At 33.0% G+C, this 17,357-nt stretch overlaps 1 protein-coding gene across 2 annotated transcripts in view; it reads left to right on the top strand.

Moving 5' to 3' along the window:
• LOC129743129 (aryl hydrocarbon receptor nuclear translocator homolog) overlaps window positions 1–17,357 on the top strand; it is a 136,085-nt gene that overhangs the window by 38,953 nt on the left and 79,775 nt on the right. Inside the window, exon 2 of one of the 2 annotated variants that reach the window (XM_055735095.1) lies at window positions 9,444–9,473. The exons of the other annotated variant lie outside the window; for it this stretch is intronic. Within the exon in view, the coding sequence (XP_055591070.1) occupies window positions 9,444–9,473 (30 nt within the window). The remainder of the gene's footprint in view (window positions 1–9,443; window positions 9,474–17,357) is intronic. 2 annotated transcript variants of the gene reach the window in all.

Genomic DNA, 17,357 nt, shown 5'->3' on the forward strand with positions numbered 1-17,357 from the left:
TGACAAAATGACAAAAATGACGAAAATGACGAAAATGACAAAAATGACAAAAATGACAGAAATGACAAAAATGACAAAAATGACAAAAATGGTAAAAATGGCAAAAATGGCAAAAATGACAAAAATGACAAAAATGACAAAAATGACAAAAATGACAAAAATGACAAAAATTATAAAAATGACAAAAATGACAAAATTACAAAAATGACAAAAATGGCAAAAATGACAAAAATGACAAAAATGACAAAAATGACAAAAATGACAAAAATGACAAGAATGACAAAAATGACAAAAATGACAAATATGACAAAAATTACTAAAATGACAAAAATAACAAAAATGACAAAAATGACAAAAATGACAAAAATGACAAAAATGACAAAAATATTAAAAATGACAAAAATGACAAAAATGCCATAAATGTCAAAAATGACGAAAATGACAAAAATGACATGAATTCACAAAAATTACAACAATGACAAAAATGGCAAAAATGACATCAATGATAAAAATGACAAAAATGACAAAAATGACAAAAATAACAAAAATGACAACAATGATAAAAATGACAAAAATTACAAAATGGACAAAATGAAATAAAAATTAATAAAATGACAAAAATGACAAATATGACAAAAATAACAAAAATGACAAAAATGACAAAAATGACAAAAATGTCAAAAATAACAAAAATTAGAAGAATTACAAAAATGACAAAAATGACAAAAATTGGCAACAATGACAAAAATTACAAAAATGGCCAAAATGGCCGAATAGCCAAAATGACATTAATGGCAAAAATGTCATAAATGACATAAATGACAAAAATGACAAATATGACAAAAATAACATAAATGACAAAAATGACCAAAATGGCCTAAATGACAAAAATGACATAAATGGCATAAATGACAAAAATGACAAAATTGTCATAAAATGTCAAAATTATCAAAAAATAAAATACAAAAGTAGCCAAAATGACAAAAATGACAAACTTTTTTTTAAGAAAAAATTGGCAACAATGACTTAATTGACAAAAATTACGTAACTTAGAATTATTAAAAAAATTACAAAGTTGATTAAAATGACATAATTATTTTAAGTCGTTGTCAAAAAAGTATTGTTCAGCTCCCTCTAAACGCAAACGAAGGGGAATCGATTTCAACGGGCTGGAATTTCTGGTTCGAATCCTCGCTGGCTGCGGATTCCAGATCGTGGGAAAGTTTCGCGTTCGGGTTTTTTTCGCTTTTTCTGATTTTGTTGCTGTTATTACAGCTTGCGGAAGCCAGAGCCACACGCCCGGTTTTTTGTTCGTTATTGTTGTTGTGGAATTTTTACTAGGGTGACTGATTTCTTTAAGAGGTTCAAAGTTGCCGAAATGTTATATTTTTAATGTTTCAGTTAACTATTATTTTGTAGTTAAATGATTAAGAAGTTTGTTAAAAAGTTAAAAAAATGTCACCCTTATAGGAAAATATACCCAGATAAGAAAGGGGGATCTTCTCTTACCATGGACAAGTCTCAGGATCTGTGTTTACGTTGCCATTTTTTCTTTTTTTTTACTCGCGATATGCTCTGGTATGTGCGCACCCTCGTAGGATCCATGTAACTTTAGTAAATACAATGCAAAATGCATATCGTATGTGCAGTTTGCTGCTGCCCCGGGAGCTTTCCGTGGCATTCAGCATATGCGCTTATCCCGATATCCGATTCAGCCACCTTCCCCTTGGAGGGATTCGCGGGATCTGTTCCTGGTGATGTGGTGTTGAGGAAGAAATTTTGCATAAGCGTATCATTCTTGTTTCGCTCTTACGGTTTTTTCTTCTTCTGTTGTTTCCTCAAGACGAGACCGAGATGTTTGGCTCATCTCGAGTCTCATAAGATGGAAAAAAATGTAAAACAAAAGAAAACCTTCCCCTGAGCTCTTGCCCCCCAACTTACTCTTGGTGAGGAGAGGTTTTTCCTACTTTTATGAGATTGCTCTTCCAAAAGTGCCATAGTTTACCACCATCAGACCAATGTTGTTTGCTACCGGCTAGCAAATGGTTTTACGAGCTACAGCTTCCGATGGGAATTGCTGGTGGATGATGCTGTCTGGCTGCTGAATTGCGATCACAAGGAGAGCATCTTTGTGTGGTTTTGCCTAGGGTTTTTTTTCTCCTTCTATATATCTCAACATAAATTGTTTAAACTTGTATGAATAATGATTATTAAATATGCAACTGCAGCTGACTCTCTGGGCAGCATCTGAGAACTACATGACAAAATTCCCTTGGGTAGATTTCCACTTGTGAAGTAGAATATTCAATTCAGAATGTTGTTACACTTGATCAAATTTTGACGTAATTATTTTCTCAATAAATCCTTGAAAACTAACAACTCGAACTCATGCCGGAATCAATCTTCACCGGAACTAATACCCGGTGTTGTCAAAACGACTCCGCCCACTCGTTCGAAGTCTGTCCGGCTGTCTGTCAGCAGCTAAGCGCCATCAATAGCTTCGGCAAAATACACTTAGGCTGGAGAAAGCCCTCTTAAAGTGGGTGAAAGGTTAGGGAAAAGAAACCATCGATTTCGGATAATCTTCAACCATGCTTCTCCTCGTGAACTTCATGTATGAGAAAAATAATTCGGCACCGCTTTTTGAGTCGCCCTTGATCGATTGATGTTGCTTTATGTGAATTTCACGGGGTGCCCAGTCAAGCTCATACACACGTCAATTCATCCATTTAGTTTAGGTCAAATCGGCTTTCCAGAGATCGAGGGTACTACCGATTGCTTGGTCGTTCAATGGAGTTTCTGAGGCCGGCTCTCGAAGAGATCTAACGGAAGATGTCCGCGCTGTTATCGAATGCCGGAGAAAGTGAATACTCTATGAATGTAAGCATATATAAAACGCATGAAAAAACTATCAAAAAATTACAAAAAAGGCAAAAAATGACAAAAATAATCAAAATAGCAAAAATGACAAAAATTGCACAAATGATTAAACAAATGACAATAATTTACAATAAAAATAACAAAAATGAAAAAAATGACAAAATTGACAAAAATGACAAAAATGACAAAAATGACAAAAATGACAAAAATGACAAAAATGACAAAAATGACAAAAATGACAAAAATGACAAAAATGACAAAAATGACAAAAATGACAAAAAAGAAAAAACTGATCAAAGTGACAAAACTAACAACAATTACAAATATTACTAAAACGACAAAATGACAAAACTTTCAAAAATGACAGAAATGACATAAATGACAAAAACGAAATAAATGACAAAAATGGCGAAAGTTTTAAAGCAAAAAAAAAAGTTCATAAAAAAAAATTTAAAAACCACAAAAATGTCAAAAAAAAAAAATCAAATGACAAAACTAACAAAAAATAATCAAAAAGACACAAATGACAGAAATGAAAAAAATATAATATATCCGTTATTGCTGCGATGCCAGAATGCAAGCTGTCACAGAAATAGCACCATCTTTGTGTTTTTGTTTGAAACGATAACAATCAACAATGATATAGAGTTGTGACTACGGTCCAAAAGAATACTGGATGGAATAATGGATTGAGAGGACTGTTTGCAAATCGACGAAGAATGCTAGTTTTTAAATGTGCCTTAAATAAACATATCTATTAGAATGACGCAAATGTTTCAATCAGAATTCGAACTTAAATACAGTGATGCAACCTCTGTCGAGTGAATTGGGAGTGCTACTCTCCTAATCGTTGAAACAGGGCCGCTGTTCAAGGCACATTTTAGACAACTGATGGTCATTGAACAATCAATCCTCATACAGCTAATTTTGAACAAATGTTAACATAAACTTGACTAAAACGACAGGGAACTGAGACTTCCGCTTGCAATTAGAAGTAGTCAGACGAATAAACCAATCCCCACTTATGTTTTTTTGCTTTATTTTAAATTTCTGCTTTGGCCAAATCACATTGGTGCTGAGGTTGTTTTTTTTTTGAAGAATATTCAATACAGACCACAATTGAAACTACCGCTTGTGTTTTAGAGCACTTGGAAATATTTTAAGCTAAGAATTGAACGGAATCATCGATTTATTCGACCCTAAGGTTATGTTTCTCTGTTATAAATATATGTAATGTTTTGAAAAGAAAGTTCTTAAGAGTATTTTTTTGGGCAGCGGATTGAGATGACCACCCAAAATAGAAAGGTTTGACCGTTCTGTCAGACATACAACTGTAGGTTTATAGCTCATTTGCCTAAAAAAAACAATATCAAAATGTTGATAGGCGAGGTTCTGGACGTTTGTTCTATGGCAGATTGAGGTAACTCCTTTGTGTTGATTTGTTTTTTAATTGGGTTTGCCGCTTTTGCGATTTTGTCTGCAGAATGTTCAACGCACTATGGTTTTGAGACGGCAAAAAAAACTGAACTTTATTTAACTTTATGTTTACTAGTTTATAGCCTTATATTTGACTAAGATATCCCTTATTTTTCAATTCATTCTCTTGGATACTGAACGCACCAAACACATCGGGCTTTGCAAAAATTGATAAATTCATTTGGTGAAAAATGAAAAATATATTACGTATCTTTCTATGGAACACATTTTTGTTTAATATAAAGTACATCATATGAAAGCTTAGATTAAAAACATTCATTTTGATTTTTCAAAATTTTTACAAACTAAATTTAACTATGATAAAAATGGGTAAATGAACAATTTTCTCAGAAATCAAAAACTTTTAAGCCTAGTTAAACGAAATTCCCGCAATCAATTTGTGAGACCTAGTTTTGAATCCTAAAAGTACAATGAAAGAGTTTCCATGCACCTTAAAACACCGTTTTTAGAGTTAGAGTAAAAAGAAACTGGTAAAATAATGCTAATGGGTAATTTTTACCCATTAATGAGTATGTTTCATTTTGTCAAGGCATTTATTTTCCTGATTCATCAATCCTTTGACACATTTTGCTCTTGAGTTTTATGTTTTGATGATATTAATCATTTAATTATAAATTAGTCCAAAAGCGGCTTTTAACGTAAATAGAAAGTAGGGTTGAAAATAACACCAATCCTCTTACTTTAAAATTATACAATTTTTGTAGGAAAGCCCAAAATCAACTAAATTTGGCAGTTTCTATGCCTGAAACGATAGAACCTAATTTTTCAAATTTATTTTTTTTCAATTATCGAAAGTGTTGTACACGATTATGTAGAATAAAGTTTCTAGATAAAATGTATCAAATTTGAGTTATGCTTCTCAGTGACGCGCACTCGCGTCTCGCAAAAAAAAACGAGATATCTCGTATTTTTTTTATCTGCAATGTGCGAAAAGAGTATGTTTCATACCAAAAATTCAACATTTACAAAAGAGTCCAAAACGCCAAATAATACTTTTTGCCACCTCATTGTATAGAACATCCCCATAGTGCAACGGCTTAGTCAATTGAGATTGCCGAATATTTGAAAGCCTGTCGTATTCCGAACGTTATTTCTGAAATCGAATGCGAATTGAGAGAACTGCTTCGTATTGAGATAATTGGGTAATCGTTACAGTACAGTGTTATAGCCACTTCTATAGTTAAAAATGCGAAATTTGTAGAATATTGTTCAGTCGTTTCTGAGATAGAGACTGCCAAATTTTGGTAATTTAACATCGGATTGAAACTACCGCATGTTCTTGAAAGGACTTCAGATCGGTCAAACTGATCATGAACCGTAATATTAGGCACATTGATTGACACTGCCTATTTTTGCTCTAAAAGTTATCGACATGGACATCAATCCTAGTCCTTTTTTGGTAGTCTCATCAAATAATGGATTCAACTACCAGATTGGATCTACTGGTTAAGCTTGAGAAGCCTTAAGCTCGACCTGAGAAACAAAATCACATATTCAATGAAGTCAGATGGTTACAAAAAAGTAAGTTGGAAATATCCTCCTTTTAGTTAAAAAAAAAAACCATATAGTGAACTGCAGAATTTAAACAGTCTATAATATTGATTGAGAGGACCGATCGTCAGAAAACTACACTATAACCCATGGATCATAAGACTTCAAAAATAAGACAAAGTTGCAAAAACAAATTTTTATTTCGAGAAAACAAACTTTCATGTTTAGATTAAGAACTATTAGCAGGAATCGATAGATTGAAATAGTCGCTTGCTAAGATGATTATTTTTTTTTCAATTATAGAAAGATTTTTTTATTACTTTTAAATATAACTTTTTTTAAAAATAAAATTCATCTTGATTCTTTGAGACGCTACACTATGGAGCACTTCCATATTTTTTTAAGTAGACTTAACAGAGACTTAAAAGAAACTTAAAAGAGACTTATGGAAACCCAAGAGAGACTTAAAAGGGTTTCAAAAAGAGAAACATAGAGACTCAAAAGAGATACAAAATAAACTCAAAAGAGACTGAAAAGAGATTCAAAGGAAGCTCAAAAAAGTCTCAAAAGAATTTTAAAAGAGAATCTAAAGACACTCAACAGATACTCAAAATAGATTCGAAAAGAATAAGAAGAGACTCAAAAACTAATTAAAAAACTCAAAAAGGCTCTAAAATGTCTCAAAAGAAAGAAAACGAGAACCAGAAGTGACTCAAAAGAGAAAGAAATAAAATACGGACAAAATCCAGGATTTTCCAAAAAAAACAAAACAACATTGAAAGGATTCTAAAGAAACTGCAAAAAGACTTAAAAGAGACTTAAAAGAAACCAAAAAGAGACTTAAAAGAGACTTATGGAAACCCAAAAGAGACTTAAAAGGGTATCAAAAAGAGAAACATAGAGACTCAAAAGAGATACAAAAGAGACTCAAAAGAGACTGAAAAGAGACTCAAAAGAGACTGAAAAGAGACTCAAAAGAAGCTCAAAAAAGTTTCAGAAGAATTTCAAAAGAAACCCAAAAGAAACTCAACAGAAACTCAAAAGAGTTTCGAAAGAGATTAAAAAAAGACTCAAAAAATAATCAAAAAAGACACAAAAAGGCTCAAAAGAAACAAAACGAGAACCAGAAGAGACTCAAAATAGACTCTAAAGAAACGCAAAATAGCTTAAAATAAACTCAAAGGAAGCTCAAAAGAGTCTCAAAAGAAACTCAAAAGAGACTCAAAAAAGACCCATTTGAGAAATAATGAAAAAAAAAAACTTAAAAAAGACTCAAAAAAACTTTAAAAATAATCGAAAAAGACCCAAGAAGGCCCAAAATGTTCACAAAAGAAACAATTATGAGAATTCAAAGAGACTTTAAAAAACTCGTAAGAGACTCATAACAGACTCAAAATAGGCTAAAAAGAGTCTCAAAAAAGACTCAAAAGAAACTCAAAGGAAACTTAAAGGAAACTCAAAAGAAACTCAAAAGAGACTCAAAGAGTGTCAAAAAAACTCAAGAGATACTCGAAAGACACTTGAAGTTATTCTGAAGGGAGTCAAATGAGACTCAAAAGAGACTCAAAAGAGACTCAAAAGAAACTCAAAAGATACTCTAAAGAGATTCACAAGAGACTCAAAAGTGGCTTAAAATTGACTCAAAAGAAGCTCAAACACACTCAAAAGAGACTTAAGAGTACTCGAAAAGGACTCAAATTAGACTCAAAAGAGACACAAAAGAGTATCAAAGTAAACTGAAATGAGCTTGAGGCTCATTTAAGTCTCTTTTGATACTCTTTTGTGTCGACTCAAAAAGACTAAAATGAAACTCAAGAGAAACTGAAAAGAAACTCAAAAGAGACTTAAAAGAGACTCAAAAGAGACTTAAAAGAGCCTCAGAAGAGACTTAAAAGTGACTCAAAAGAGACTTAAAAAATACTCCAAATATACTCGAAAAATAATCAAAATAGATTCAAGAAGACTCAAAAGAGTCTCAATAGTAGCAATAAAGTGAATCATAAGAGACTTTAAATAAACTCAAAAGAGACTTAAAAACGAATCAAAAGAAACTCACAAGTGACCCAAAGAATGTCAAAAAAAACTCAAGCGAAACTCAGAAGAAATTTCAAGGTACTCCAAACGAACTCAAAAGTAACTCAAAAGAGACTCTAAAACGACTCAAAAGAGAATCATTAGAGACTTTAAATAAACTCAAAAGAGACTTAAAAACGAATCAAAAGAAACTCACAAGAGACCCAAAGAATGTTAAAAAAAACTCAAGCGCAACTCAGAAGAAATTTAAAGGTACTCTAAACGGACTCTAAAGTAACTCAAAAGAGACTCTAAAACGACTCAAAAGAGAATTATAAAAGACTCAAAAGAAGTTTTAAAGGGACTCAAAAAAGACTCAGGAGAGACTCGAAGGAAACACATAAAATTTTCAAAGAGTGTCATAGAGACTCAAGAGACACTCAAAACAGACTTAAAGGTAATCTAAATATACTCAAAAGATACTGAAAAGAGACTCAAAAGTGACTCAAAAGAAAATCTAAAGAGACATAAATGATATTCAAAAGAGACTTAAACGATACTCAAGAGAATCTTACAAGAGACTTGAAGGTACTTTGAAGGGATTTAAACAATACTCAGAAAAGACTCCAAAGAGACTCAAAAGACACTTTTCGCAAGACTCAAAAGTGATTCAGGGTAAGACTCAAAAGGCACTCAAAAGAGGCTTGAAAGAGACTCGGAAGAGACTTTGAAGAGACTCATAAGAAAGAGAATCGAAAGATGCTTAACAGAGACTCTAAACTCTCAAATGAGACTCAAAGGAAACTCGGTTTGTGTATCTTCAAAGAGACTCGCGAGAAACTCATTAGAGTTAATGGTACTTAAAAGAGGCTAATTTCAAGAGACTTGAAATAGACCCAAAAGAGACTCAAAAGAGTCTCAAAAGACCCTAAAAAGAGGCTAAAATGAGACTCAAAAGCGATTCAGGATAAGACTCAATGACACTCAAAAGAGGTTTAAAAGAGACTCGGAAGAGACTCAAAAGAGTTAACTCTAAAAACTCAAAAGAGACTCCAAGGAAACTCAAATGATTCCGTAAACTGGGGGAACACTGATCATTTTATCAATTCATTCGGGCCGGACCGGATCTTTTCCAAAGTTTGTATTCAATATCCGGGCAAGTCCGGGTTGAAATTGGGCAGTCTGGCAAGCTTAGCTTTTAAATTTGAACAGCCACCTAATTATGAAAAATCCCATGCCTAATGATTTTATCATTAGGTTTGACTGTTATTGACCTTGTTATTAGTTAACACTGTACCAAAAAGAAATGTTTAAATTATTTACAGTTTTGTTTTACTTTAAAACGTTCGATATATATCAAATTTACAATTTTCAACATTTGAAAAATAAAAAAAAACCATTGATTTAAGCATGAAAATCAATTTGAGAAAGTGTTTTTTTTTACCGTGACTAATTTAATACATGTTTGTAGATGTTTTCCATTGACTTGACTTTTTCTCAGTCTTTTTGATACGCCATTTGAAAAAAAAATTGTAAACCATTCAAAAACTTTCTCATTCTAGCGGACAATGTTCGGGCGCCGATCTTGTCAAGTGAGTTACGTTTTTGATTTTCAAACTAATATGCATTTTGTTCGTTGACTATCGTTGGCATTTTGTTCTAGTTTTTGATTTTAAAATTTATTTATCAGTTTCGTTACCAATGAGGTGTTTTTTTGGTTGAATTCTTTCATAAATATTTTTAAAATAGTTTTTGAAGCGAAGCTTCCGATCCATTTACCAGACGCTAGACTTTATTACTTAATCTTCCACAAGGCAGACAACGGCAGCTCCGCCAGACGACGAACTTCATGAACTTGAAACTTGAAGCGTACTTCAACAACGTACCTACTCATACAAGTGTATCGATAGAAGTAGCTGGTGAGGCGCGGAAAAAATCCGCATATGCAGCAGAATTCTCACGGCATTATGAGCACGAGCTGCCTCCGGGTAAATACAATAAATTTTCCACCCTTCCTCGCGTACGGATGGTTTATTCGACATTGCTCGATTAAGCTTGCGCGCGAGCAAAAAACCGGTGAAAGAATACCCTCTCGCAACCCACTTTTAAACCCCTTCAAGTTCATTTTCCCTTCAAGTTTTGAGGGACCTGAAGCGACCTGATCCAGTAACTTTCATGATCTTCCTTGAAGGGCCAGGGTCCCACTTAAACGGGTTCCCCAGCGCGCACGCGGAAACTTATTGGTTATTACAACTTCTTCAGTGTTGTTGCTTCTTGCAAGATTTAAGCCTGCGCGCTCCTCACACACGAACGCCCCGAAGAGAGGGACAGCGAAAAATTAAGAAAAAAAAATCGACGCGCAGCTCATTTAGTTCCCGTCCCGGCCTATTTGTGCCGTGATGTGACCCAACGAGGTCCCCAAATGAGTTTTGCACCGGGGAGACCCCAACCGGTGACCTGTTTAATTTTTGCTTCGTTTCTGATCTGGATCATCTTCCTCCTCGGATGAGACTGGTCTCGCTGGTTTTCTATAATCCCCAAGTAAAGGTCGACCAGAGAAGTGTCTACTTTCGAGAAGGAACGCTTTGCAATTTACTTCGAGTCACGGGTCATAAGAATGGGAGAACGCAAATGAATACTGATTTAATCTGTCTCATCCCAGGAAAGCGCGAAGCTTTAAACCCAGTTCAACCAAAATGAAGGGCAGTCGCTTCAGATTTCAACAGATGCTTAGAACGAGCGTAGTTTCGAGATCGAAACTTGAACGTTTGAAACTAACTAAAGTATTTATTTGGCTTACAAAAATCACTAAGTTGAAATTTGAGCATTGTTTAAATGAAAATCCTCCTAGAGGACTGTTAAACTGCTCGTAGAAAAATCTTTGGAAACATCAGTCAAAGTGCGTATCATTTCTTTAACTAATATTGTTCTGGAACTAACAAACTATCATGGGCCGCACTGAAAAGTCAAAAAGGCCCTGTAGTAATATGGCGATGCTGCGCGCATTAACCCTGATTTTTTCACCCTTAACAGTCCCTGGAGTGTCAATTTGGCACTTCTGACTAAAACCAATATATCTCACTTGTTTCCCAACCGATTTTTACAAAATTTATAGTTTCGGGAACCTCGTAACGTAACTCAAATATGTTTTTCAGAAAATTATTCATCTAATTCATCTATGCATCTAAAATTTTAATTAGTGTCCGACAAAGCTGAAGTTAGAAGCTATATGTAGCACAGGATATATTTTTTAGAAGTTTTTCAGATGATGATCACAAAAAATGTAAAATTGTGGTGTAAAAATCGTACTTTTCAATCAATAAACCTTACAAATTGTCTAGGTCATACCAGATACATTTTGAAAGAGGATTGTAATGTTGGCGTAATTTGGTACATTTTAGCATTTTTAGATTTTCAAAACACAAAACACAGAATTTTTTATGAATTTTCAATAAAGAAAAAAACTTTTGTCAATTTGCAATTTCTCAAATTTTCTTTGACTTTTATTAAATTTTGCACTGGATTTTGAGTATGTTAACGCGAGATTTCCGTAATTTATCGCATTTTTGTAAAGAACCGCAGCGCTAATGTAACCACTAAAATCGGTATGAAATTTCCTTTCCGATAAACATTAATTTTTTGCAAAAATCTTGCGTGAATATACTGTGCAAAGTTGAATTTAAGTGCCAGAAAATCTAAGAAATTGCAAATTGACAAACAGTTCCCTTTAAAAAAAATTTCGAAAATTGTGTGTTTCGTATTTTGAAAAATTAATGTATGATGATGGCATGTATGACTTAACCTAGGAACAAAAAAAAAACATCTTTTGAATGTCAAATAGAGATAAATTTAACAACTGATTGATGGTTCAAAACAATTTATGTAAGTCTATTTTTTTAGGTACGACAACCGAGGACTTGTGCTTAGTTCAGAATGGGAGGGAAGGCCTGAGACAACGGCTTAAGCTAGCTGTTTGCATTGCTTCAACGGAATTGCCTCCCATATTGGTTTAAATACAGACATTTATTCATTAAACTATATTTCTAATATCGTTTTATGAAACTCTACAGGAAGTACTTTTGTGTTGTTTCACGTTCAAGTTCCCTTATAGTTGTACCAGGACTTCCGTCCTACAAGGATACCGAAATTGTCTGAATTTACTCCACTCTCTTCACCCCTAGCTTTGCACGAATCAACCACGCAGGATAACGGCAAAGTTCGAATGAGATCTAATTAGCAAACGAAATCGTCTTGCAATGAAACTTGGCAGATCTAAGGTTTTTGTTTATGTTCCCAGCAAGTCCCAGCACATCATGTAAAAATTCATAATTTCATGAACCATGTACAAAAGAAAAAACTTCCGCATACTTCCTCACTCGTGATTTTTCAATGCTGAAGTTGATTTTTTTCTCCTTTTTTGTAAAATCATTTCGTTGCGCCCTGTTTATTTTTATCAGTTGTTCAAGAAAATAAAAGTTTTTCAAATTATAGTTTAAAATTGTTTTTCCGTGTTTAGTGTTAACTAATTGACCCGGTGTGCTTTGCTATCCCTTCTATGGAAAAATTTAAGTTTCTTTAAATTATTCTAATTCAATTTAATTTAAATTTGAACCTTATTCAAAAGCGAACTATATTTCATTGCATCTGAGCTTCCAGATTGTCTTGAGTATAAACATTACTTGAAGATTGAAGCAGCCTCAAAAGGAGGGATCTCCAATACAATAAATAATCCCTTTCAATTAAAAAAAATTGGCCTTTTTTAAAGCGGGAGGAGTTTTTGTTTTAAATACAGGCAAATTCTCACCTAGTCCAAAGTGTGCCAAACTTTATGAATATACTAATACATTGGTTTTGTGTTTGGTTTTTTTTGGGGGTTTTTTTGGTTTTTCTTTATTTTTTATTAACGACACTTTACCATCCTTGCGGCATTTGTGTCTACTCAATAACCTTTATTTTACATGTATTGAATTTGAAAATCTTCATTCATTAAAATAAGAAGCGTCGATCAATACAATATATCACCTTATTTTATAATTTTTTTTTTGTCAAATCAACAAATCATCTTCAATTATGTCGAAACTGTTAATCAATTTTTAACGAAAAATACTTTGAGGATTTTATCATATTTGTGTTAATTTTGTATGGGAACCCCTACCTCCTCCTTTTTTTTGGATTCAAGGGGGTTTGAAAGAATTATAGAAACAATTCCCGGTCTTTAAAATGGCTACATACCAAATTTCAAGTTGATTGATTAAGTACTTTTGAAAAATTGTTCGAATTGGGGCATATTTTTTATTAATTTTGTATGGGAGCCCCCTCTCCCTTAATTTGGACCGGTTTGAAAGTGTTTTAGAAACCATTTCTGGTCTTGAAAACGTCTGCACACCTAATTCCTCGTTGATCGGTTCAGTAATTTCCGTAAATTGTTCGAATTGTGTCATATTTTTTTAATTAATTTTGTATGGGAGCCTTCCCCTCCTTAATTTGGAGGGCTTTGAAAGCGTTATAGAAATTATTCCCGGCTTTGAAAACAGCTACACACCCAATTTCAGTTGATCGGTTCAGCAGTTTCTGGAAGTTGTTCGATTGTGTGTCATATTTTTATTGATTTTGTATGGAAGGGCTTCCCTCGTTTAAGACGGAGCGTTTTGAAAGTATTTAAAAAATCATCTCCGACCCTAAAAACTCTTACATATAAAATTTCAAATTGATCGTGTCAGTAATTATCGAGCCTATAGGGAATAGACAGACAGACAGAAAAACATTTATTTTTATGTTTATAGATAATTTATTTACCTAACGATGCATTTTCATTATTTTTAACACGTGCAACATCTTTAAAAGTCGCTGTTTTTTTTTTTAATTTTGAAACTATTTTTTATTTACATTTTAACAAAGAAAACTCTTGGATTTTTAGTTACAGGTTTTAAATCGAGTATTTATTCTAACAAATAATTTTTTTTGCAGAACGAACGTTCATTTTCCATAGCACAGCTGTTTAAAATAATCATTCAGTATAGAGATCTATAGAGGGCGAGTAAAACTAATATTTTTAGAGAAAAGGTTTATTGAAATTTCACGATGGTGCTTCAGGTAGACGAAAAAATTCAGCTATTCAGCACAAATTGTAGGACATTATATAAAAAAAAAATCTATAAAAAATTGTTGATGGAATTTTTTTAAGTAGAAACTAGTACAGTAAATGTTTGAGAAAATTAGAGGATTTCAATAGAATAGTTTAATGATAATTTAAAGTGGAAGATAGTATTTGAAATATCAAGCAGATTCAATATTGATATCGACATTTTTTACCAGAAAGCTTTTAAAATAACTGCTAGGTAATTGAATTAGCTCAAAATTATTTTTATAAACTTTAAGAATATTTGAATAGTCTAATTTCAAGATATGCAAACTTATGACTGAGTATAAGACCGCTGCGAAAAATGCTCCCATATGTTTTTTCGATGCCCTTTGGGTCACCAAGCATCAGTGTAAAATTGGAGATAATTTGGTTCAGTCCTGAGCACAACGCGGAAGAAGAAATTTTTGCACATTTTATTATCTAGAAAATTCATGTAAGCTGGAAATAAAATTGGTCTTTAATTTTTGATTTTGGTTATTCTCTAGCTTCATTTTTTCTCTAACATGACAAGCAGCTAAGATTTTCATGAAAAAAGTTATAATCATTACAAATTAAAAATCTGAATCCATTGAAATGTATTTTATAAAATAGCAGATTTTGCTGTTAATAATTGTATGAAATGTTTTTGCAAAGGTTATATAAATCAATTAATTTTCTGGCCATATAAAGCAGTTTTTTGAGATTTTTTATTTCCATCCTACGGTTACACAGCTTTCAAATAAGCAGCCAAAAACGCAAAAATTTAAAAAAATAATCTTTGGTCACATGAATAGTACTGCAAGAATCATTTGATTTTTGAATGAAAAAAAAAAAAAAATTCCCATAAAATTTTCATACAAAATTAAAACTCGTTGCGCTAATTCAGGACTGAATGGATCGCTTCCAAAAATTTTTATTGTTTTTTCTGGCAGCAAAAACAACCAAAAAGAAGTTATGGGAGGTGTAAAAATTTAAGAATTTGAAATTTTCATACAAAGCTTGCAGCGGTCTACTGAGTATTAAAATAAAAAAAAAAACACATTTGACCAAATATTGGTTCAGTATACTCCTATGTGCAACGCCAATTCGATGCGCATTAGACTAGTTCAGCTCATCTATTCAAGTTTTTTACTTTTTTAAAAGTTTAAGATTTTTTTTTCGGTAATTTACGCTTCGTTTGTTGTTGTTTTCAAAAGTTGCAAAAATATCAGCCGAATGCAATTTATTGAGTGAATATTTTTGGGAGTTGACGTACAATACCGTGACATATAGTGACGACTACCAAAATTCGACTTATAAGTTTTTTTCATTCAAACTATAATATGTCAAATACGACGAAATACAATTTGCTGAAAATTTCACTAAGTATTTATAAAAACTAAGCAAACACGTGTCATGTCATGCTTTCAAACTTCTAAAGGGGAAATCAGAATTCAATTTCTTCGTTTAAAAAAAAAGAAAAAAAAAGCGGGGTAGAATAAATTTTGAGCGAATTTTTGCATCCAAAAATCATATTTACTAACTAAAAATTTTTGTATTGAAATCAAAACCAGAGAACTCATGAATTCCTATTTCAAGATATAATTGAACATTCATCCAAGTTTTCTATTCGTTTTGACTTTCAAAGGAAATTTATTGATTGTTTTTCCGTGCATCGTTAAAATGCTACGGAACTCGAGGTTTTTTGTCCAGGAATTGAAAAAAATTCCACGAAAAGTTATTGATTCCCACTCAGAGAATAACTGGAAACTAGAGGAGTTTTTTTTAGTTTTCAAGAATAAGGATAGTGATCTTAAAGCAGAGCAAAGTGTTCGGTCGTATGTAAGATTGCAGTTTAAATAAAAGAAGCTAAAAAAAATGCAATTTTCTTAGAATTGTTGTATATCATGTTTCGAATACTTGAGAAACGTTTAATGTCGTCAGGTAAGAGATCAAAAATTAATTAAGTCTAAAAAATATAAAGTTTTTCAATAACAATGTCATTGGAGTAGACCGTTAGAAACGTTGGAGATACCTTCCCAACTTCTATGGAATCATGTACGGTACTGTAGGTAAATAGTTTGTACAAGTTGGTAAATATCTCAAAAATAGTCCTCTAAGCACCAACAACTTAGCTCAAAAAAGCCATCAGTTCTGTGTTTATTAAAAAGCATGCGTTATAAGCAGTGCAGTCAAAATAAATAAAATTAGTTGGAGTTGAGTCATATTCAATCTCTATGAGGCTGACTGTGGTCAGCAAAAATTTGTTCAAATGAACCGGTCTAATGTCAATTCTTGCAAATCGGTTTCCTATTCGCTGTCGATCATTTCCGACGGATTATGGGAGCCGGGCGATTTGATTTCAATCGAAAATTGACAAATTTATATAAATCAGATTAGTTTTAAAACATGTTTCTAATTTTATTTCAACCTTTTTCTGTTGAATTTTATTATTTTGATAGTTCAAAACATTGTCAAAGAAACACGTGGAGGGGATCACTTAGTACGTCTATCAACAAGGAGGAGTACACCATTTATTCATTTCACTTCATATCAAATATTTTAAAAAATAATTTAAAAAGTGAGAAATGTGATAGAAAGTAGTTCCTATTTGGGTTTTTCAAATACTGTGGCTGAATTCAAAGGAGTTTATCTATGAAACTCGCATTCGTTTATTTCAGCAATTTACCACTGAGAAATCTTGTATAGTTGAACCAACTTTCCCAGAATTAATGATTCATCTAAGATGCTAAAACGTGAGGTCCAGGCTAATTTGCAGAAATTTTTACCAGCGAATACCGAATGAGCTCAGAAATTACTCACTCAAACTGAAGTTAACGCGAGTTACATGCCGGGGTGCCGCGTTTGTTCGGTTGCAGGATCGTTGGAAACGCATTCTCATCATCATCTCCATCAGCTGCAAATTCATTGCCCGTAATGATGCATCCATCCCATGGATAGTTGCTCACCGATAACTACTTAAAATGAAGTGGTAACGATACTGATCCTATTAGCATTAATCGCCGTTGCATTACGGTTAATCGCCCTGAGTGGTGGTTTTGCTTTTGACGTTTATTGTAGCCGTCCGAGGATCGATTTGCGTGCTCAAAACATCTCGGTTTTGTGGCTTTGATGGCTCACTTTTCGGGAGAGACCACGGACAATGTCGGAATTGTATTGTTTCTCCGGTTATTAAAATTATTGATATTCTTTGGACCGTCTCGTTGAATTGTTGCCGTTGAATGAGCTTGATTCAACAAAACCAAACCGTTACACGCTCAGCCAACCAGGTGAAAAACGCGTCCCATCGGATTTATTCCGGTCGTCTATAATCACCGAAAGGCGGCTGATACGTGTGATTTGCATAAAGCAACAT

This window comes from Uranotaenia lowii, chromosome 2 (assembly GCF_029784155.1).
Source record: "Uranotaenia lowii strain MFRU-FL chromosome 2, ASM2978415v1, whole genome shotgun sequence".
Lineage (NCBI taxonomy): Eukaryota > Metazoa > Arthropoda > Insecta > Diptera > Culicidae > Uranotaenia > Uranotaenia lowii.